The sequence below is a fragment of the Tupaia chinensis genome, unplaced genomic scaffold (assembly GCF_000334495.1).
Source record: "Tupaia chinensis unplaced genomic scaffold, TupChi_1.0 Scaffold000368_1, whole genome shotgun sequence".
NCBI classification, from domain to species: Eukaryota; Metazoa; Chordata; class Mammalia; order Scandentia; family Tupaiidae; genus Tupaia; species Tupaia belangeri.
In genome coordinates this window covers 2,602,813-2,627,055 of record NW_006159865.1, presented here as the reverse complement: position 1 = coordinate 2,627,055, position 24,243 = coordinate 2,602,813, and the positions used below count along the sequence as shown (strand labels likewise).

Sequence of the window (24,243 nt, the reverse complement as noted above, 5' to 3'; positions counted from 1 at the left end):
TCTGTCTTTCTCTCTCTGTCTGTCTGGCAAATGCATGTGCCCTATAAAAAAAGAAAAAAAAAAGAAAGAAAGAGAAATGATCACTTTGAACGTCACATGGGATAGATGTGAACTCCGCACTGTGCTTCCCACGCTGCTCTTCAGGTGAATTTTCCTTACCCAAGGCTTCTGATGACTAAATAAAATGCCAAATGGTCTATTTAAAAAGAGGAAAAGTCCGTATTGAGTGCCTGTCTTCTCACACTCATGATACATTCCACAAGTGTTAAGCCTGATGTGAATGGTCTAAGGCTAAAACACAGCTTCCATTCAAACCAGCACAGTGTGAATTCTCACGAGCCACTTGATGATTAAATATGAATCAGCAGATTGCACTGCTATTTCAGAAAGCATGATTTAAGGGCTACATTCCTGCCCAGACCCAAGGGCGAGCTCAGTGGATGAGGTATTTGAATTGATACCTGGGGCTCAATATCTCCTTGAATATGTGTTAAATAAATGCATGCTAAAGCCAATGATTTGCAGCTTTCTGAACAATCTTGGCAGAATATAATTCCGACCCCGGCCCTCCTCTGTATGGAAGAATACAGTGTCTCCCTAGTGAACGTTTTTCTAGGCCATCAGGATCTTCCCCAGACTGAACACCAGCTCCTTCTTCTAGTTGTGTCTCCCCACATCCTAGTCATACGTCTGCCAGTCTGGACCACTGGTCCATTCTCCGCTGCCTTACCCTAACTTCTACTGCTTCCGCACAGTTTTGGGGGAAATCCTAACATTCAAATCCTACCCCTTCATTTGAATTAGTAGAAGTGTTGATTCCCCTCTAACTTCGAATTCCTGTGGCTTTTTGTTTACTCAGTAGATCTTTGTGTGTGCCTCCTATGCGCCAGGTGCTATGCTGGGTAGCTGTTCACTTTCTGCTTGCACTAGCATCTTAACACACTGCCTAGCAGCCTCTGTTACAAGTGTTCACTTCACATATCATTTCTTATAGGTTGAGAAAGGACAGTAACTATTATTTATACCTCTCTGTAGGCCCCAAAGGCGCCTACCACATTCACCAATTAATTGGCATTGAGTGAATGAATGAATGAATGAATACAGAGATGGCCTTGGGAATCACGTGGTTGTCCAACCACAAGGTTCAGAACACTGTTCTGTTCTATTCGGGAATCTTTATTTTAAACACAGAATGTATGGAGAAGATTGTCCAGGGGAAAGCTTTGAGAAAAGAGGCTTTTGTCAATAACAATAGCTAACCTTCACTGGGCACTTCCTACCTGCCAGGCATTGTTCTGACGGTTTGCAGGCCAACCTTCATGATATGCAGAGCAATTGCCCATGATGTAGGTATTTTTGTAGTTCCTTTATTTTTTGGAGAGAATTGTTTCATTTTGTTTTGTTTTGTTTTGTTTGCTTTTGTTTGTTTGTTTGTTTGCTATAGTGCATGTGCACTCGCCAGAAAGACAGAGAGAGAGAGAGAAAGTGAGAGAAATCACTCCCCAGAGACAGTGACCATGCCATAATCCCTTCTCCTCCATTCTCCTCTTGGGATCTTGGGCACGCATGTACATGCACCCAGTGTGAGTTTAAGCCACCGGGTCTGGGACTCGAGTTGTGGTTGGCTACATGGAAGTCCAGAGACATAGCCATTACACCAACTGCTGGTCCCTGTAGTTCCTTTTTATAGATAGATACTGAGTCCTTAGCATAACTCACTCAAAGTCACAAAGTTAGTAAGCAGCAGAAGCAGGGTTCAGATCCACGTGCCTGGTGGGCCAGTAGGTGGCGTGGTGGTTAGAGTGCTGGACTCCTACATGGCCAACCACAGTTTGAGTCCTGGACCCAGCGGCTTACTTTTTCACTTTCTCTTTCTCTTTGTCTCTCTCTGGTCAAATTAAAAGAAAATAATAATAGAGAATAAAATGAAATAAATCTTTTTAAAAAATCCACATGCCTCGACTAAAGCCTACACCGACAAAAAAAAAATCTTGTTCTGTAGGAGGTGATGGAGACTATGATGTGAGGTAACATTTGAAAACTAGAAGATGGAAAAGGATTTATGTGTGGAAAACATCTCCAGCAGTGATTTCAGAATATTAGCAGAGAAAAGGTGACTCAATCGCATCAAAATATGAAGAAGGGAGGGAACTGAACCACTTCTCGTCACGCCCTTTATAAAGTTGAGATTTAAGACTAGTCCACCAAGGGAATTATGGGTTGTAGGTATTTAGGTAGAGAAGATTTTTAGGCGTGAAAAAGCCAGTTACCTTTTCTTTGTTTCTGCACTATAGATAAAGGGGATTAGTTGGAACAATGGTTATTTTCTACCCCCAATGGGAAACAGAAGTAAGATGAGTAGGATATGGGAATTCCACGATTATTATTAATACATGAACCAATGGCCCTAATACTTAGATACTCTTTTCCACCATATGAGATTTTCGTTTGTTTTGTTTTTGGCTAGACCCCAGTTTTTTTATAGCACGTATAGAAGAATATGAGGTACGAGAGGTTAGGAAACATTGGACTCAGTTCGTGATGCAGATCTGTCTTCTTGATTTACATAATTAGCGTTAATCATGTCACTGCTGTGACTCTGACAAACAACTGAAGCCATGGTTAACCAAGAGAAGTCATAATTAACCAACAGAAGTCATGATTAGCCAATTATTAGCTACACAGTTAGCAATTAGTTAGGATTAACAATGAAAGTCATAACCTGCAGAAGTCACAGTTAACCAGTTGAAGTCCTGATGGACTAACCAGATTACAACTCCAATCATTGGGAAATCTAGTTGTTTATTTTCTTAAGTATCATCCTCAAAGAATACATTTGGTATTTTAAAGAACCAGGGTGTAATAAATCCAGGACTATCACTCTGTACTTGATTATAGCCAGGATGCCCTCATTCATTCCCTCAACTCTTATATATTGAAGAGCTATTAATTTTCCCCATCCCTGGAAAATTGAGCTGGTATGTACCAATACAATCTTATTCTGTGTTGAAAAACTGGAACACTTTCCTACCAGTTGTTGATAGCCATGGCATAGAGTTGTTCTCTTCCCCCCTCCAAGGCTTCTGCCTTGGTTCTAGGGAAGCCATATTAGGTACCACCTGGAGGCTACCTCAGGGCCTACCAACTCTTCTGCTCTAGTGCCTCTGTGTTCACCCTTCTCCCCTGTTAAGGAGGCAGGGACATGAGCAAGGAACATGGCATAGTTGGTATGGTATGGTGACACCCTAATAAAGGAATGTACAGTGCCAATCAGCCTTCCTTAGAATAGGACCACCTGCCGCAGGCTGACATTTCCTCCTACCATCCATGCAACCTCTGAAGCAGACAGTGCTCGTGTTAATACTGTCAATGTTATCCTGGGGTTGACCACTTAGCTCAGTGTTTAAGTCCTGTGCATCACGGCCAGATTCTGCATGGCCTGCTGTGGTTCAAATCCCAGCCCCAGAGGCTTGAGAAACATGCATGCCATGCGGCATGCATGCCCAAAATGGGATAGAGAAGTAGAGAAAAAATGATCGTGGTGTGACTCAGCTCTATTGGAAGATACTTTCCCTCTCTCCCTCTGGAATGCACACATCCCCTCTGGTAATAATATATATCTAATATATGTATGTGTGTGTATGTGTATATATAGATAGATAGGTAGAAAGAGAGAGAGAGGAGAGAGAGAGAGACCAGCAGATGGCATAATGGTTATGTCACTGGCCTCCCATGTAGTTGGCCATAGTTTGAGTCCCAAACCTTGCAGTTTAAAACTCACGCCGGGAGTGCACGCATGCCCAAAATCTCAAGAGGACGATGGAGGAGAAGGGATTGCTGCATGGCCATCCTCCCTGGGGGGTGATTTTACATTTTCTGTCTCTCTGACAAGTACACATGCCCTATAACAACAACAACAAATATACCTATATATCTTGGTGGTCAAAAAAAATCTGACTTATCATAGATATTCAAAATATAATTATTAAGTGAATGAATATGTGTGTGTGTGTGTGTGTGTGTGTGTGTGTGTGTATTCTTGATTAGAAATAATTTATAAGGAAAGGCACAATATCGAGGTTGCCTAGAAGAGAAAGCATTTGTGTGTACTTACGTCAGTCAGAAAAGGCTTTCTGGGTGATGTGACCTTATAGACATTTACTGGGTTTAATGGGAGAAGGAAGTTCCAGGAAAATGAAAGAATAAAATTGTGATGTCAGCACCACTAGGCTTGGTGTCAGTAAACCAGTTACTAAAACATGTAGCCATGGATCCTTGAGACAGTATTAAAGTGTTTTAGCTTCAGTCCAGCCACAAATACTTGCATGAGGTTTCTCACAGAGGTGTTGCAATGACCTAGTTTTGAGAAAGATGTAAAGGTCAACTGAAGTGTCCTTGTTGGTGTCCTTTAAACCCTAGGCAGGTCTCATGAAATTGCCATTCTTGCTCATGCACATGGAGGGTCTCTCTTTGCTTAGTCTTCAAACACCATCTCCTTGGCCATTATGGTTTTGTTCACAACAATGTCTTCACCTTTACTCTCTCCCTCTTTATTTTTTTCTAGAGAGATTTTTGCTATAGGGCACATACGCTCACTGGAGAGACAGAGATAGAGAGACAGAAAGCAAGAAATCATCCCCCAGGGTGAGGGGATGGATGGCCATGCCACAATCCCTTCTCCTCCATTTTCCTCTAGGGATTTTTGGGGGGGCATGCATGCACACGTGCCCGACATAAGTTTTAAGCCACCAGGTCCAGGACTCAAACCATGGTTGACTACATGGGAGTCCAGTGACATAACTGCTCTGCCATCTGCTGGCTCCCTCTCTTTTATTCTCAAGGTGTTTCAGCTTAACACTCCCTGGCATGTCCCCTTTTTATAGATGAGGAAAGTACCTCACAGGGATTGCTTTCTCAGTTCCCTCCACCCCAATTTCTCTGTCTCCCCATAGTATGCCCACATACCCTCTGGCATTTTTGTTTTTTATTGAGTAAATAAAATTTAGGTACAAGGATATGCCTCTCTATGTCCTCCCTTTCCCACACACAGTAGGTCCTCAAAACAGTGGTTCTGCACAGAAGCAAGCTTTATGTAACAATTTTTGTTTAATATCCACTGAGAAGGATCTATCTGCATGATGCAAACATCTCCCGGACTTAGAGGGCATTTCTGCTTACCCAATCCATGTATAAAAATACCTCCCAGCATATGTTTTAGTCAGCAAGTATTCTAACATGGTGGAAATGATTTACTGAAACTTAGACGTCCTCCTGAAATCCAGCCAAAAATCTGATTTGGAAAACCAAGAACTCCTATTTAGTTTCTGCCGTCATTGTTACTGAACCACACTGACTGGGTAATTAGTGACATATAAAGTTCTTTAATTCTCCCTTGTTGTCTCATATGAGCATCATGAGATTGTTTTTCTCTCCTCCACGGTCACTCAGTAAGAATTTGCTGAACTAAATACTCGGTTTTTCATACATGGAGGAGGTCACCTTCGTTGTACCTCGCTTTCTTCACAATTTCAGAAAAGACTGTAATCTTTCATTGTGTCAGCATTTCTTGGCAGAAGAGCAATGGAAGTTTCTATAAATTGAGTTTGGACATCTGGCAGCCAAAAGTGGCCCTGTAGGTATTTTTTGCAGCGAAAGATATGTTTTGAGGTGGCCATTCTGTAAAGACTCTGTTTGGGTTTCAGAATATTTGTAAACCTGTTATTTTAGATTCTGAGCATATTTGTAGCTCTAGAGGAAACAAAAATAAACTGTGTATTCGTGGAAAATGTGTGTGTCTGGGCTATGTGGCAGGAGTTGCAACCTTAAACAAGATTTCTAGACACTTACAGTTGAACCATGCCAGTAAAAATATGTTTATTTAGACATTTGAATCCTAGGGTGCCCACGTATATATCCCGAACAATGTGTGTTACATGAGCTTTCTTTGCTAATGTGCTTTAGCTTTGAATGTTTTTAGTTCTGGCTCCTGTGGTGTTAATGTACTGCAGGGAAAGTTGAACTCAGATGGAGCTTCTTGTTTGCTGTTCAGCACATTTGTTGGCGTGTGTGTCTTATATTCAGGAGAATTGTTTCTAATGTAGACATAAGTCACATCAAAACTGTTAGGAGAAAGTCCTTGTTTTTAGCAGTCATCGAAGCATCAAGGTTTTTGTAGGGTAATTAGAAGAGAAGCCAGCAAGCTTACACTTCACAATTCACTATTCATTCCTCTGTATTTTCAACAAGCATCACTTGATTATCAAACATGAAGTGGTATGGTAGAAATGAGGAAGGCAAAGAGAAGGTTGGAGACACTTGTTCCAGGAGCCTAACATCAGCCTTATTTCATCAGTGTCTCACCAAAATAAGGATAAATTGTGAATATTTTTTCAAAATATAATTTTCAAAAAGTGAAAAAACAAAAACTCGGAGACAGTAGATGGCGAGGTAGTTACTTTGCTGGATTCCCACATGACTGATCATGGTTTGAGTCCCAGACATGTGTGCCTAAGATCCCAGGAGGAGAATGGAGGCGAAGGGATTGAGGCATGGCCATCCCCCTTGGGCGTGATTTCTCACTTTCCTTCTCACTGTCTCTGTCTTTCTTTCTGTCTGGCAAGTACACACACCTTATGGCAAAAACATCTAAAATTTAAAAAAAAGAAGAAGAAGAAAGAAAGAGAGGCGCTAGTTCAAATATTTAGTAAAGTAGGCACATATCAGAAATTTATTTAACTCATGAGTGAGGGGAACAGTAGGGTCAAAGCTGGTTCAGAGGAGGATGTGAGAAAGATGTCTAGGAAGGTAGGTAGATAAACAGATAAAATGAAAAGGAAAAAAGAAGACTGAATAAAATTCCAAAGTTAAATACAAACTGGTTGATATCTTACAAGGCAATAAACAGTAATATTTGGGATTTTTAAAAAATCTGGGCAGAAATCCTTTGTACTTACACTAGACAGAAATTATTTGTGATTTACTAGCCTTCCATAGTCTTTACAGAGTCTGGGTCCAAGCCAAGCCATATAAATAGTATATCAAATAATTTTACATTTCCTAAGAGCATTAGATGTCTCTTAGGTGGGCTTGTCAGTCAGTGGTATGGTATGGTGCTTCCCCATGGGACTTTCTACAGTGGTGAGAATATTCTAAATATGTGTCGTCCAGAATGGTAGCCATCCGTATTGAAATGTGCCTAATGCAAATGAGGAACTGAATTTGCATTGTATTTCATTTTCATTAATTTTTATTTAAATAGCCTTATGTAACCAATGGCTCCCATGTTAGAGAGCACAGCTGTCTAATATGGTATTAAATGGGCAGATAGTCATTTTTCTGCCTTGTTTCCAATTCGTGATAGTTTTTTTTCTAAACACTTTGCAAGTTAAATCATATCTTAAGTGTTGTGTAATTATGCGAAAAAATTTGGAAAGACTCCTTTGTAAAGACCTAATTCTTTTTTAGAGAGATTTTTTGCTCTGGCTACACTTGCTGGAGAGATAGAGAGACAGAAAGTGAGAAATCACCCCCCGAGGGAATAGTTATCCCTTCTCCTCCATTCTCCTCTTGAGATCTTGGACATGCACAGACACATGTCTAGCGTGAGTTTTAAGATGCTGAGTCTGGGACTCGAACCATGGTCGACTACATGGAAGTCCAGCTTTGTAAGCATTATGCCATCTGCTGGTCTCAGACCTAATTCTTGAATGAATCAAGTAATTTCTTCTGCAAATGTACTGCCTCACATATTGTGTGACTTGACAGAGGGTTCCCCTGCAATTTTTCTGGCCATCAAGGGAACCAGGTATCACAGGAAGATAAGCCTATGTGGAGGAATTTAATCTCTGCTTGATGTTTTCCAAGTGAATTAGTTTACTATTAATTTTTCTTTAGCACGATAATAATGGTCGTGTCTACTTTTCATTAAAAGAGACTTTATGTTTTGCAACGAAGGAAGAACAATTAATATTTCACAAGAATTTTAAGGTTTAAATAAGTTAACTTTTTGCTACCATCAGTTAGTCTAAATGAGCAATCAGTGCATTGATAAGGTTGGCTTTGATTCTCATGAAGCTCAGATATTTTACTTAGTTTTTTCATCTTCTCGCTTCTTCGCAGGGGTTCTTCCGCAGAAGTATTCAGAAGAACATGATTTACACTTGTCACAGAGATAAGAACTGTGTTATTAATAAAGTCACCAGGAATCGATGCCAGTACTGTCGACTCCAGAAGTGCTTTGAAGTGGGAATGTCCAAAGAATGTAAGTGACGTCTCAGGACGACTTTTCCTTGTTTGACTTATCTATAAATATGGCTTGTTGAACTTCCAAAATCAAATTTTGAAGGATGGTATTTAGACATGACACTAATGACATATTGCCAAGGGTAGGTATAAACAGAGATGGTGTGAAAATGGGATAACTGGAGATCTTCAGATCGAATTTGGGTGACAGTTGGTGAAAAGGCGGAAGTTGGGTGTCATGGACAGCGGATTTGTATTCTAGCTCTCTGTGTTCCAAAGCCACAGTCATAGGGCTGTGTGGCAGGGGAAGCACTTACAGGATTGCTAATTTGTTCATCCCATCACTGGGGCTTTGGTGAATGCTCACTATGTGTGTGAGGCCTGGGCCAGGTGTTGTGCTCAAACTCGGGAGATGCCTCTAGGTATGGTCACTGTCCTTCAAGAATATGGAACAATAGCCAAGCATCCCAACTGTGATCCTCCAATGAGGCTGGAGAATTATATGATGAATCAAGGGCTCTTAGGTCTTGGAACTAAGAAGTGTGGTCCTGGAAAGAAGCCTGACTGAAGAGGGAAAGCCTCTTGAGCCAAGCAAGCGTTGCTGTGAGGGTGCTCTGCTGGGAGACTGACCTTTGCTAGGGGCTGCTACTCAAGGATTGTACTAGAAGTTTTCTTGGTAGCCCATCCAGCTACCTTTTCTAATTGTATTCAGATTTTAGCTTGCCTTTATGCCCCTTGGGATTCTAGTTTCCAAGGAAAATGTCAGGGTTGGGATAAACTTAGTCACTTCAAGGCAGTGAGCATAATATTCTATGTTCCATACACAGTCATTAGTTCATTGTGAACATGTGACCTAGGCTGGTCCATTGAGAGAATTCAAGGCTTACGCTTAGACTATTAGGACAGAAGTATCCTCTCTTCCAATACATATGAACAAGGAAGCAAGAGCCACATGGACCCTTGATAGTCATCTTTCAGTTTCAAGGGGAGTCAACCCAGGACAAAATGGGCACTGTGGAGGGAAAAGTGGAAAGAGAGAGAGAGAGAGAGAGAAATCAGGGCCTGAATGGCATCATGGGATTGCTAAATCAGACAACCCTGTGAAACTACTGCCTCTGGGCAATTTCGTTCAATTTTCTAAGAAGTATCCATTAAGGGTTTTAGAGTTGGAGTCCAGATCAAATTTGGAATTCCCAAGAGCAAGAATGGATTAAGTCATTGGACAAGGAAGATCCCACATGTCCCCTCCCTTCTGGGAGGGTCTTTCTCCTTTGGGCAGGTCTATCAGTAGATGATGGGTCACTTGACCATGTTTTGTCTAGTTCCATTGATCCCTCCAAACTTTGGGACTATTAAGTTACTTGAAATCAACAAGTGAGGAGATAAGAAGCTAATGCTCGATTAGCTCAAGCCCTAAATCCTACCATCTCTGAGAAAAGCATGATGGCCTGAAGTAGCCAAGTATGATCATTTAAATGTGTGGGACTCACAAAATAAGCACCTGATGCCCCATTTATGATCTGATACTCTGTAGACATGGATTTTAGACTGCATTTCTGTGGGAGAATTTCAGTTCAGGTTGAAATTATAAATGAGTAAGACAGATGTGGACTCAGGGAAAATCAGTACTTTTACATTTATTTTGTGTGGGTTGGAGACTCATTTCCTGCTTACATTACTTAAAACCCATATCCTGCTGCTCTGTAAAAACTGGCAGCTTGGTTGGCAATTAAAAAAAATAATGTTTACACCCACAGGAAAACTCTAGCTTCAACCCTCAAGGAACTTATCACCTTAATTAGATTTAAAAATATAGAAATGGGAAGAAAATGGGATCATTATGTCAAAGTACACAAAAACAAATATATTTTTCTTAGAAGAAAATTGAAAGGGAAGAAATAAACATTTGGAATAGAGGGATTGAGAGTCTATTAGAATATTTTTAAAGTTGAAACAGGAGGAGGCAGGCAAATATGAGAATCGGTAACCAATTATATCATAGTATATGCAACTGAAATGAACCCAAGAAAAATAGATACTAGTGTACTGTTAGAACTGAAAAGGGATCTTAGAGATTGATTTTCACTCACCTCTCTCACTTGACATACAAGTACACTAGGATCCAGAAAGATGAAACGGTTTTCCTAGCTCTCTCCAACTGGCTCAAGACAGAACCAAGACTACAGCTCAAGTCTGCCAGCTCTCCTTGCTAACCTTTCTCTGCAATGGCACGATTAGCAAGATTCACATTATTTTAGTTATAGCACATATTAATTCATTACTATGTGTCAGAACCCTGTGAATACAAGTGATAGGAAACCCAACTCAAACTGGCATAAACTTAGAAAACCAACACATGTCACTGAAAAAGTCTAGAATTGCATGGCAGGATTCCAGGGCACATGTTTGTTTTCAGGGCATTGTTTCTTTATCCCTCACTGATGACTGCTATGATGATGTCATGCTCAGGAAGGTTTTCCCTGTGGCTAAGAAAGATGGCCATCATCAGCTCTTGGAAGATAGTCTATCCAGCCAGAGAGAGAGAGAGACTCTTAGATCCTCATCATTGTGTCAGAGCCTAGGAGTGGATCCTTACTGCCCTGACCTGAATCATGTGCCACTCTCTGAGCATATTGCTTTGGCCAGGGAATAGAATATTGTCATTGGCTAGGTCTGGATCACATCTCAGTCCCTAGAGCCTGAGATTAAGCATAAGTCTGCCTAAACCATGTGGGTCTGCCGTATGGGAGAAAGTGTTACTCAGTGAGGAATAAGAAAGGCAGGAGGCAAAAATACCCTCATGTCTACATGCTGTGTCCAGTCTCACAGTGCGTTCTTAATTTATGCTGTACGGGTATCTTAGGCAACTATTTTCATAGCTAACAGAAATACCTGAGACTTGGTGATCTTGAAAAAATAAAGATTTATTTGGTTTACGATTTTGGTGACTGGAAAGTCCAAAGGCATAGGGTTGGCATCAAGCTTGCCTTTGATGCTATATTACAACATGGCTGACAGAAGCTGAGAGGATGCTGGGCGTGTGCAGGAAGAGACATGAGAGCCTCCATCCTCTTCTTCTAACAACCTGTTCTTGTGGGAACTAATCCCTCTCATGAGAGCTATAACTTAATACCCCCCACCAGACAGCATTAATCCATTCCTGAGGGTGGCACCTCCGTGATCCAAACACCACTCACTGGGCCTCACCTTTTGAAAATCACTCCACCTCTCGAGGCTGTTACATGAACAACTGGGAGACAAACCATTCTCTAAACCATAGCAGAGAAAAGAGAGAAAGATAAAACCAATAGAATCTAAGAATCATGTTGTAGTACTTAGCTAGCAAGACAGGCTATATGCTGTCTGCTAGGCACAACACCGATTCTGAAAACCGTGTACCTCTCAGATCCTCACAACAGCCCTAGGAGACAATTAGTTATGATCTCTCCCTCCCCCATTTCCTCCTTTTTCGGCAGATGTGGAAGCCAAGGCACTGGGAGGTTAATTACCTTCCTCAAGGTAATATAGTTAATAAGGGGCAGTGCTGGGATTTGGAACCAGGTAGCTTGATTATAAAGTCTGTATTCAAAGTCTGTACTGCAGGCCATAAAAATAAGCTTTTAAAATGGAGTTCCTTTTTCTACTCTATTTTATTGCCAGTGGTTAATAAAACAATAACGACACTCCTTGCTCTATATTAGAGATGTACCCCCTAGAAAATCATGTGCAAATTTAATTTTTATAGATCAAATTTGATTTTAAATGTGTAAAGGGATTTCCTAGTAAAGGAAATCTTTTAATGTAGCCTACCAGAAAAGTATGATTATTTCTTCTTCTTTTTTTTTTTTGGTTTTTGTTTTGTAAATACTAGTGAGTGTACCTTATATTTTCCAAGAGTTTGATAAAACTGGGGAAGCCTTTTCTTCTTCTTCTTCTTTTTTTTTTTTTTGCAAAGGAATAAGTATCAGTCAGAGCATGGAATTTGAAAGTGGTCATAATGGCAAGTGAAATAAAATTTTTTTCAGCAACGTTCTAAAGGTGGTACAAAAATGCATGAAGAATTGGAGAAGGTGGCAAAGGAAGCAAAATGACTCAAAGCTGAGTGATGAGTTTTTGCTGGTGAGGTGGGAGGCTTGTAGCGATTCAGCAGGGCCAAGCTCATGGCAGAGCTGTAAGACAAAACATGAAATGAAGGAGAGCAGCAGTAAACGAAGGCATGCCATTTGGGATTATGAAAGAGATGTACAGAAGAGTGTGGGATATAGAGGAACAGCTCATTGTCCATGATGGAGAAGAAGATTTAAGACATTGCTGCTTTCTGGACTATAGAAATAAGGTCTTAGGAACCCTAACTGTGCATCTGAGTCAGAGATCTTCAAGTATTCAGATCTTGAAGCCAGAGGTCAGCAAAGAATTTATTAAATAGGCTCTTCATCACAGAGAATCTTTCTGGCTTTGTGGGCCTTGTGATCTCTGTCTCTTACTCAGCTTTGCCATCATTAACACAATAGCAGACAGTGGCATGGTGGTTAAGGTGGCTGGATTTCATAGGGTCAACTATGTGGTTCAAGTCCCAGACCCAGCAGCCTAAAAAACACACCAGGCATGTATTGGGACCCCAAATCCTAACAGATGGGAGAAATGGAGAAGGGATTGCAGCATGGCCATTATCCATGTGGGAACGTCTGTCTGTTTCTGTCTCTCTCCAGCAAGCACACGTACCCTCTAACAAATTAAAGAAAATATATAAACAAACAGGTGTGATTATGTTCCAATAAAACTTCCTTTACGAAGATGAAGGGCTGAGTTTGGCCCACAGAAGTTGGCAACTTCTGTTTAAAGCGTCTCTTCCAGGGGCTAAGTCTACCATGTTCAGCTGTTCTATGATCTCATCCTGGGCCCAGCTCCTACCAGTAGACACCTAGCTTAGCTTCCAACCACACTGGACCGTGCACACCCATGAAGCTTCAGACTTCAGTATTCCTGTGGGGTCTGCCTTCTCCTTCAGTTGAACGCTAGGGGTCTGAGAAAATGTTATTAGCTCATGAACCGCAAACTTATTATATTATAGTGTGATTCTTCACACCCCAGCGAGTCTGCCTAGCTTGACTATAAACTCCTACAAGGCAAACACGATGTCCTCCTCACCTTGGAGCCCAGAAATACACATAATGCTTTGCTCAGTGAAATGAGATGCGACAAGTGGTTAAATACAGCAAATTTTAAAAGACAACCAAACCCAACTTCTCCCTAGTTTTATTTTCCATAAAGTTGTCAGACAGAAAACAATTCCGGGTATGTATCTATTCAAATCCGTAGCCATTTGTTTGTCTGCTAGGGCCCAGAACAAGTTATTCAACTTCTTTGGGGTTGTGTTTTCTACTTAGACAAGAGAAACATTAGTCTTGACTAACAGCCCAGGTGTGACTTGAGAATTGATGCTTTTAATCCTGTTTAGACAACAGTGTTTCCACAAACTCTTCCTCATTTCCTCCCCTAGAAGATACCAGATCTTCTAGTGTGTTTGCCAGCAAAAAAGATTGAGCTTAGCAAGCATCTTGTGTAAGTGCCTATGGTTGGCAAAAGCCCAGCTAAGAGGGGGAGGCTAACCAGCCATGGTGGCACATGCTGCTCAGACACTGTGTTCCACAGTTTGGGACCATGTGGGAGTCCCAGGTTCAATTCCCAGACCAAACTAAAGGCTGGGCTTCTTGGTATGTACCTGTAATCCCAGTGGCTCAGGTGGCAGAAGAATTGTGAGTTCAAGGCTGGCCTGGGCAGGATGGCAAGTCCCTGTCTGAAAAAACAGGTGTGTGATGTGTGCCTGTAATTCCAGCTACTAGGGAGGCTGAGAAGGAGGATCATGACCTAGGAGGACCCTATCTTTAAAAGAAAAAAATGGCAGGGCTACGATGGACAAGCTTTGGCGTTTAGGCTCACCTTTGCCATGCCTTGACTATCAAGTTGCTTACTAAAAAACAAAGAAGATGCAGAGCTGGACTGGCCATTGGAGTCAGTCAAGAGGAAAATGGACAAGAATCAGGACAGAATCATGACATACGTGCTGTGATGAGAAGACAGTAGCGGTCCCCAGGAACCTCTCCTGTTTGATCAAGTTCTCTCCCGCTGACTGTCCCTCACTGTGTCTGTAACAAAAACACTATGGAGGAACCGTGGCTACTCCCTACCTCCCATTTCTTCTTTCTGAAAAACCACTGGCCATTAATTCACAAAGGGAATCTCTTTGTATTGCTCTTTGAGGTGATATTTATACGGCCTATACTCTTGAGTGGTGGCCAAACATGTCTGGCTTTGTTTGGGATTGCTGTTTAACCTCTTTCACATTTTTTTCCTATGACACTTTTCTAAGTGTATTTGTAAAATAGAGCAATGGAATAATCTCTGAATTTAAGAGTCCCTGAGCCCTTGTTGACACCTTCTCATTTGGGCATATTGAGCTTAAAAATAGATTTTTATAAAGTCTCCAAATTTCGATTTATACTTTAGACTCGCACATCCCTAAGGGTCGATTGGGTGTAATGAACAGTCTTTGCGTGGACACTTAGATACTTCCACAGAATTTTGTCATTCTGTGTTTCTCTTGTTTCCCCTTTCATGTTAAACTTACATTAAAACAAACCTTTTGGAATAAAGGCATTTAACCTCAGTTAAAATCACCTTTGCTAGTGCACGAATTATATTGATGTGCTCTTTGGCTCTGCTGCTGGATTTTAGTGGCTTCAGAACAAGGAAATTCATATTGTAGGTTGCCCTGCGTACTTGGGAAATTATATAAAAATCATCCTCAGGGCTCTTCATGTCTTTCTAATTTTCATTTATCTCTTCATTTGTTCCCACATTCCATCCCCTCCACTCCAAGTTGCATTGTGATCATTTTCTTCTGCTCAACAGAGACTCCCATTCACCCCCCCCCACCTTCTCCTTTTGCTCTGTGACACACAAATCCCCACAGAACCCCACTTCCCAAATAAGCAAAAAGTTAGGAACTTTATGTGACGGGTCTTTAAGAAGTTAAAGGATATTCATATTAAGGCAAAAACCATGCGTGGATTTCAATTTCTTTGCACCAAAATAAGCTACATTAATTCCGTTTTTACATACATGTTTTGAAGTCCTCTCATATTTTTTTATCTAAAAATGGCCTAGGAGCGGGGACCAGCAGGTGGTGTGGTGGTTAAGGCGCTGGACACTCCCACATGGTCGATCACGGTTTGAGTCCTGGACCTGGTGGCTTGCTTTCTAACTTATCCTCTCTATCTCTCTCTGGTCAAATTAAAAAATAAATGAATAAATAAAATTAAATAATTCTTTAAAAGAAAATGGCCTAGGAGCTGGAAATAAAAACCTGCTACTCCATCCTGCTTGCCAAATGTTAATGTTTTCCTTCATCTGTCCAGGAGATTTAAAAATAAAAAAAATTCCATTTGGGCACCAGTAACCCAGTGATGTCAGTGCCACCGAGGGATTCGAAGCCCATTAACACTCAGACTGCAGAGGAAATATTAAAATTCCTTCAGCTTTACGAACACATTTCTCCCTGCTGCCTGTCTCCTGGACAGGGGACAGTCAGTACATTCTTACCTTAGAAAAATGGGAAATTTCCATTATGCAGTGGAACAGAGCAGGGGGAATAAAGGGCTTTGAAGCTAGCCTGAGCTGGGTTCGAATTGACCTTTACCCTCTAGCTGCCTCAACTTGAGCAAGCTTTGGAGTTTCAGCTCACCTTTGCCATGCCTTGGCTAGCAAGTTGCTTACTAACAAATTAAAAAGATACAGGGCTGGCCTGGCCATTGGCTTCAGGAGGCCAAGAGGAAAATGGAAGACAAGAATCAAGACAGATTTGGGTGGAGAGAACTAACCCATCCCACGGGGATTAGCCCAGCAACCTCTCAGCATTGTTGGCGGATTAGACTTCATGAAGGTGTTGCCTTTACCGCCCTGCTTGGCACACAGTAGGTGCTGAACCAACAACAGCTATTCTGTCCGGTTCTCCTTCTGGTGTGCTGCCGTGGCTGCTACCACAGCTGGTTTATATTATGATAACTACAGCCTTGATCATGCTTTAGGAGAAAAGTGAGGGGCAGAGTCTATTTTGTATTGTTTGTAATGCCACAGCGTAGAGGTACACCACCAAATATTATGTCCCAGCCTTAAAAATAGAGCCTGTAAGCCTCGCTTCTAAAATAAATATCCACCTTCCTTGGCTACTGTAAGCTAGGAAGCAGACGGCTCATTTGCGGAAACATGTGTAATCAGAGAATGGGAGAGTATCCTAGTATCGTGGAACCCAATCCATGGAGAAAACTGAACTGGGGTGTCAGAAAGGACGCCTGGCCATCTTCCTGCATCAGTCAGCTCAAGGTGAGGCCCTGGGGTCTCCCAGGCAATGCCAAACCCAAGTGAATCACCATGGAGGCAGCCTCCTCTTCCTCCCGGCGTCCTCCATTCTTTGCTTACGTGGCACCTTCTGTCTCTCCTTGTATTTTACTTGGGACTGTAGCCCACCTCTTCTCTGGATCCAACATGTCTCTTCTCCCAACCGAATCTTATCCACCTTTTGGCCTCTTCGGCAAGACTGATTTTGAGAGAAAAGCTGGGGAACACATCAGTGATGCCGTGACAGCTGATGGTCACAATGGGCTTTGTCATCAACACAGCCTCCCCAAGACTTGGGCCGGCCCATGTGGCAGGTAGGACAGAATAGTATGATTCTCAGCTTCCTGAGAGTCATAGAGGTTAAAAGACCTGCCCAAGGTCATGCTGCTGGCTAACACCCAAGGGTCTACATTCTACTTTCCATATCCTTTTAAATACACTTGGCTTTCTAATGATGGCATTCTTGATGCATTTAAGGCTACAAAATTTTCCATATCTTCATCTACGTTTGCTCCCAACTGAAATATTCTATTATTTACATATGTGACTTGATTCCATATATAGATATACAAACACACATATTAGTTTAATGCAATATTTCCCCAAGTATTAAGCCTGCACATAGTGATATGAGACATAATTTTAGGAAATATTGACCTCTGCATAGAATAGTGTCAAATTATATAGTGATAAAGCTATTCCCTTTTCAATATTCATTGTCTTTTTATTGCCAATGAGAAAATCTCAGTTTAATACCAGCACATCCTTAACTAATACCTCTTGAACTTTCCTAATCTCTCATTTTAACAGAGAGAGGACAGGCAACAATACCTAGCTAGGACTGAGTTGGATTTACTTTAGAGGTCTGTACTCTTTTTCTTTAATAGCCAGATAGTAAATATTTTAGGCTTTGTGGGCCATTCGGTGTTTATTGCAGCCACTCAGCTCTACAATTATAGCATGAGGACTTCATAATTGAGCATGGCTTTGTTCCAACCAGGCTACAAAATTTTCCATATCTTCATCTACGTTTGCTCCCAACTGAAATATTCTATTATTTACATATGTGACTTGATTCCATATATAGATATACAAACACACATATTAGTTTAATGCAATATTTCCCCAAGTATTAAGCCTACACATAGTGATATGAGACATAATTTTAGGAAATATTGACCTCTGCATAGAATAGTGTCAAATTATATAGTGATAAAGCTATTCCCTTTTCAATATTCATTGTCTTTTTATTGCCAATGAGAAAATCTCAGTTTAATACCAGCACATCCTTAACTAATACCTCTTGAACTTTCCTAATCTCTCATTTTAACAGAGAGAGGACAGGCAACAATACCTAGCTAGGACTGAGTTGGATTTACTTTAGAGGTCTGTACTCTTTTTCTTTAATAGCCAGATAGTAAATATTTTAGGCTTTGTGGGCCATTCGGTGTTTATTGCAGCCACTCAGCTCTACAATTATAGCATGAGGACTTCATAATTGAGCATGGCTTTGTTCCAACCAAAGGTTATTTACAAAAACTGGGAGATCTGAAAACTCCATTTCTTTTTTTAACCTTTCCTTTCTATTTATGGTGAGCAATGCTACTTTTTCCCTTATGGTAGCAATATATTATTTCTGTCTATATTGTATTTTAGAAAAAATTGATTGAAACAGAAATTACACATATCATTGTGAATATGTAAAAAAATCATGAAAATGGTACTGGAAGGACTGCAGTTTGAGAAACACTGCTTTGACATGGTAGCAGATCAAAACTCATTGAAGTTAACAAGAGTAGAAAGAATTTGGAGCTGGAGTCTTGGCATCATCCCCACCAGAGTCTCTGCCGCGCCTTAGTTGCTGGTCATTATCTCCTGGTCTGTGCTGCTGTCTTACTGCCTGGTCCAAACTCTTCCTCAGATCCTTCCTCGTCCAGCTTGGGGATGGGCAGTGGGGTCTTGCTTTTCTTGGATGCCCAAAGTTTAGTTCTGCCTGATAGAAAAGTCAGTGAATGGGTGGGTCTGTCATGGTGGGACTTCATGGTGAATGCTTGAAATCATCCAGGTGAACTGGTGGAAGACATGTGAGAAACAGGAAGAGCCTGAATTGCATAGTTTACTCCACCTCCTGAAGGGCACCAAGCTGGCATAGTGATAAAGCGTGGATTCCAGAGATGGCCTGGATTCAAATCCTAGCCCAACACTCCCTTGGTTTTGCGTGATCCTGGGCAGGTTACTAAACATCCACGTGTCACAGGCCCTTGTCCACCATGGGAAAATAGTAGTGGTACCTACTTCATATGGCTACTGTGAGGAGTAAATGAATTAGTATATGACAGGGGCTAAAAATAGCGTTTAGCTAAGTGTTACTGTTTTTGCTACGATACAGAGCCTGTTATTGTTCTTGCTATGATACAGCGCCATCTTGGCCTCCAAAGAATAGCATATTTGACCATCAGTAGGCCTCCGTGACTGTGGAACAGCTAATGCTCCTCTGGCCCAGTGGTCTATGTACTAAAAACAAGCACTCTCAAATTCGAATTTGTCTTTGGAGGCTCAGCTCTATATCAACACCCATGAAGTCAGCAAAGTGATGGATAGATGGGACCAGAAGCTGAGTTTCAGCTCTGAACCAGATGAGTCATGGTGCCTTATCACTACAGAACCTGCTCTAAATGTACCAGCATGGGCAGGGCCCTGTAATGCTGCCCCAGCCTGATCTCTTGTCATATTCCCCAGAATGCACCACGCACTAGCCACCACTAACCCCTCAGCGTGCCCAGCATGTAACACAGCCTCCAGGTGTGCTTGCCATTCTCTGCCTTTGCTATCCTTCCCCTACTCCCCTTTTCTGCTCTCCTTTGAGCCACCTCCCTCCTTAAAGAAGCATGCACATACACACACTGCACTTTCCTAACAGCAGCGAGCATGCGTGGTCACTCTCACCTTGCCTCTCCCTTAGTGGCACCTCTGCTGAGATGACTTTCAGCATCTAATTTGTTTTTGAGTCCAGGACAGATTCTGTGTGTAGGTGTGCGTAGGTGTGAGTATTTGTGTGGAGAGAGTAAGAGAAAGAGAAAGAACCCACCAGACAGGAGCTCCCCAGGTGGGCTTTGAGTACCGTAGGAACAGGCAGGAATCTAGTTCTTCTCTGGGTCTTCAGCTGTGAGCCCAGTACCTGTACTTAATACTCATTTCTGGAATGGATTAGAGGCAAAGATCTGGAGATTCTGAATCAGGAATGGTGATCTTTCCAAGAGTTGTGAATTGAATCACACAGACTTAAAAGGAATGTTAGCTCAAGAAGTTTTAGGTCCCATTGATAGAATGAGCCCATTTTTAACTCTTCCATTTTGCCTCCTGTCCCACTTTGCACGAGGTGGATAATAGCACATTACCCCTTTCATGACACAATGTCCCAACATAGTTTCATGGGTGGAATGACATGGAGCTTGTAAAGAGTTCCTAACAGAATTTGCTTTATCTCAAAATTGTACACACATAGACACAAATATTCATCAAATCTGTAATTCATTAAAGCATCCTATTATTTTCTATACCGCTAAAAAGAAAATGATACCAGTTAAGCTAAGATAAACTAAAGATTGTAAGTCAAGTGGCAATTTCAGAGGAGAAAGAGAGAGAGAGAAAAAAAAAAAATCAGTTATCAACCCTGTAAGAAAAAGGAAGTGCCTCACATACTAGGCTGGAATATTTCTAAGTTTTCATCTTGGGCTATTTTTTATTCTGCTTTAAATAGACATTGATAAAACCTCAGTGCCCAAAGACAATCCTCAGCACAGAGAGCTGGCTCAATAAATATGCAAGTGCTTCTAAAATAGCTGGCAGAGAGCCCTTTGTTTGGAAACAAATGTCGCCATGAAAATAGCAACCGAAATTCTCCCATAGTCCTTGCGTTCTGGGGCAATGAACATGGCCTTTAAGTACCTTCTCCTAGTGACAGCAATTCTCTGGAGGGTGGCTACCTAAATTGCTCAATAAATCCATGCATAGAGTATCGTCTAGATTTTGTTCTTCCCGGAGTGGTATTGAGTACTTAAGCCCTGTCTCTTCTCCTCCTGCCATCACAAAATATTAACTATCACAGTTAAGTTATTTCTTTCATCCTTCCTCTTTTACAGCTAGGAAACAAGAGTTGAGCAATTATCTGATGCACTAGATGAATGGAAACAGGCATCTTTTCATCCTGAGACCAATGAAAACAAAAACCCTAATTCCTCAAGAGAAGGAATGTTTTTGTCCCAAATACATACTTGGTTGTTCCAGTGCCTCATTTGGCCAGCATAAAATCTCTCCATGATTTTAAAAAAATTTCTCATTGTTTGATTTTCAAAATAACTTTAGAACAAAAATGTTGTATTGCTATTGGAAAAAGCAAACGTCCCATTTTTCTTCAACTTTGCTTTTTTGCGGGGAGGCGGTTATAACATCTCTTGGTCTCACTTCTAAACAATACTTTGATTCAACAGCATTGTTTAAATCTTAAAATAGAGCTAAGGAATTTCACTGACGTTTCCAAAAGTTCTATTCAGGAGCCAGGCATGATATGGCTCTTCCAAGCACAAGATAAAAGATGCTTCTAGTAAACTAGGCCCACTCAGAGGGTTTAATGAGGACAGGAAACGATTCAAGTGCAAAATGTAATGAGTGAAGGATTCCCGCTTCGTGTCCTCAATGTGTCGGGACAAAGTGCTTGAGCAATTTAACACTGAATGGAAACGTGACTGTGGTGCTTGTGGACTTTGAGCTTTCAGAAATCTGAAAATATGCAGGCTCAGAATGTACCCTGCCTCCCCCTGATGCATATGTAGCTGCATGAGTTACTTCAGAAAGAGGGACACCAGGACTTCCTCCTGATTGCTGGGGCTGAGCGTGCACTGGGAGATGGCCTTCCCAATTATTCCTCAGTATGGTAATGACACCTAGGTCTACAGAATGCAAAGCCCCTTTTTGTTCTTACAAATAGTACCTTCTCTGTGGCTTTGTGTTCCTTAATAAGAAAATTATATCCATCAGACTGAGATCAGATGCTTTACTCCACCAGAATGGCTGGCGTTACATGGACTGACACAATAGCAAGTGTTGGCAAGACACGGGCAACTGGAACTCTTGTGTGGCTGATTGAAGCATAAGTCTAGCCAAAGTCTGAAAGATTAGCGGTATCCCCCACAGTTAAACATACCAACATGACCAAGAAATTCTACCCCTGGGAACATACTCAAGGAAAATGAGTGTATGGACCCACCAAAAAACATATATACAATGTTCACAGCCACTTGATTGATAATAGCCCCAACTCAGAAACAACTACATACATCAATGGTGGAATGTGTAAATGAATTACAACATAGTCAAACAGTGTATGAATATGCATAGAAATTGTTTAAAAAGAAGAACCAATAGCATGGATAAACCTTGGAGATACAGTATTGAGAACTTAGAATAAGAGAAAATAAACAAGGACCAGAAGATGGCATAACTCTTACATCGCTGGACTCCCACATGGCCAACCACAATTCAAGTCCCAGACCTGGAGGCTCGAAACTCATGCCGGGTGTATGTGTGTGCATGCCTAAAATCCTGAAAGGAGAATGGACGAGAAGGGGTAGTGCTGTGGCCATGCCCCTGTCTCTCTGTCTCTCTGGTGATTGCATACCCTTTATAGTAAAAATCTCTCTAAAACAAAAGAAACCAGAGTCTACATGATTCCATTTGTATAGAGACTAAAAGCAAGTAAAGCTGATCTATGTGAAAGAGGTGAGAATGGTGGTTACTTCTAAAGAGGGGATATGGACTCAAAAAAGGCACATGGGAGCCTGTGTGTTCTTGGACATTCTAAACCTTGATCAGTGGTGTACATGCAGAACTGTGTGTGTATGTGACACCTCAGCCCAGAAGAAAAGGGACTGAAATGTGGAAGTAGCAGAGAGGATCATGGTGGCCATTTCTTCCTGTACATAGAGACCATGCCTGCTCACCAAGGAGAAGTGTAATATCCTTTCATCAGGAGGTTCCTTCTTCCATTTTTGGTTCACAATAGGTCACATGTGCTTACCAGAAAGGGAAAGTGAGAAATCACCTTCTATGGGGGATGGCTATGCCACAATCCCTTCTCCTCCATTCTTTTCTCGGGATTTTGGGCACACAAGCATACATTCCCAGCATGTTTTTCAAGTCACCTGGGACTTGAACCATGCAGTCAGATGTGTGGGATCCAGCCATCTTAACCATCATGCCATCTGGCTAGCCAGCCAACCTTTCCTCTTTTAACCCATTAAAATTTCTCCAGGAGGTGTTTTGATCTCTCTGCCTTTTGCCTTTTCTTCTAATTTAAGATCCTTTTCATTTGCATCTTTGAATGCCTGAGATGCACCAGAGATGAGATATGACCCTTGATTGACTGAGTCCTCTGACAACTGACTACCTAACTTTGTACTTTGGGTAGTATGTACTACAAACGAATAGCCCGGGGGATCTGGTTACAGCATGTTGTAGCTGGAAAACTGTTTTAGCCATCAAATAATAAACACCTTCTGAAAAGATAATGTAGAAATTAGTATTTCAAAGAGTTGTTAAATTATCAGTAGTTTGGGTCAGCCCCATAGCCTCATGGTTAATGGGATCTGGATCCCATATGACTGACTTGGTTCAAATCCTGGTCCTGGTGACTTGAAAAACATGCTGGTCTTGTCATGCTGGACATGTGTGCATATGTGCCCCAAATCCCAACAGGATGGAGAAATGGAGAAGGGGATTGTGGCCCAACCACATCCCACTGGAGGTGCTTACTCTCTTTTTCTCTCTCTTGCTCTCTGGCAAGTGCATGTATTCTTTGGCAACTAAAAAAATAATTAATTAATTAATTAATTAACAATAATTTCAGTAAATTTCTCCCAGATCTCAGACATTCATTGTAACCAAAATGCAATTTATGAGCTGGTTTGAGGACTCTAGGAATCATTGGGTTGTCCGAAAAGTCATGACTTATTCTATGTTTTTCTATGTGAAAATGCATCATGACTTTTCTGACAACCCAACAGTTGACTAACTCTTGTTCCATAATTTAAAAATCGAAGCAGCATGGGCCAGCAGGAGGTGTGAAGATTAAGGCAGCCGGATTCCACATGGCCAACTGCGCAGTTCAAGTTCCGGACCCAGCAGCTTGAAAAACACACCAGGCTCGTGTGTGCGTGCATACCGAAAATTCCCCAAGGAGAGTGGAGGCTTGTGTCATGGCCATCCCCCCGAGGGAGGTGATTTCTCACTTTTTCCTCTCTCTCTCTCTTTCTCTCTGTCTGTCCCCTAGAGCACAGGTGCCTTATAACAAACAAGCAAAAATCAAAGCAAGATATATTGCCATTTTTATTGATTTACTAAAGGCAACCAAGACTTGAAATTAGTTGAGTGGTCAAGTTGAGAATGGTTTAGAGAAATTAACAAAAAGGTTTGGTTCCTTTTTCACAGCCATCAGAGTAATTTCTTTGTACGCCTGTTCACATTTAAAGAAAAAGCTCTAGATTTGCCAAAGTTTATCTTCATTTCCTTGTCCTTTTTATTTTTTTGAAGTCCTTAATATGGCAGAAG

The 24,243-nt window shown here is 41.4% G+C and overlaps 1 protein-coding gene across 3 annotated transcripts in view; it reads left to right on the top strand.

Annotated features, from left to right (window-relative positions):
* RARB (retinoic acid receptor beta) overlaps positions 1–24,243 on the top strand; it is a 430,651-nt gene that overhangs the window by 312,190 nt on the left and 94,218 nt on the right. For all 3 annotated transcript variants that reach the window (XM_006153322.3, XM_006153325.3, XM_006153323.3), the window contains exon 3: positions 8,119–8,260. In XM_006153322.3, the coding sequence (XP_006153384.1) occupies positions 8,119–8,260 (142 nt within the window). The remainder of the gene's footprint in view (positions 1–8,118; positions 8,261–24,243) is intronic.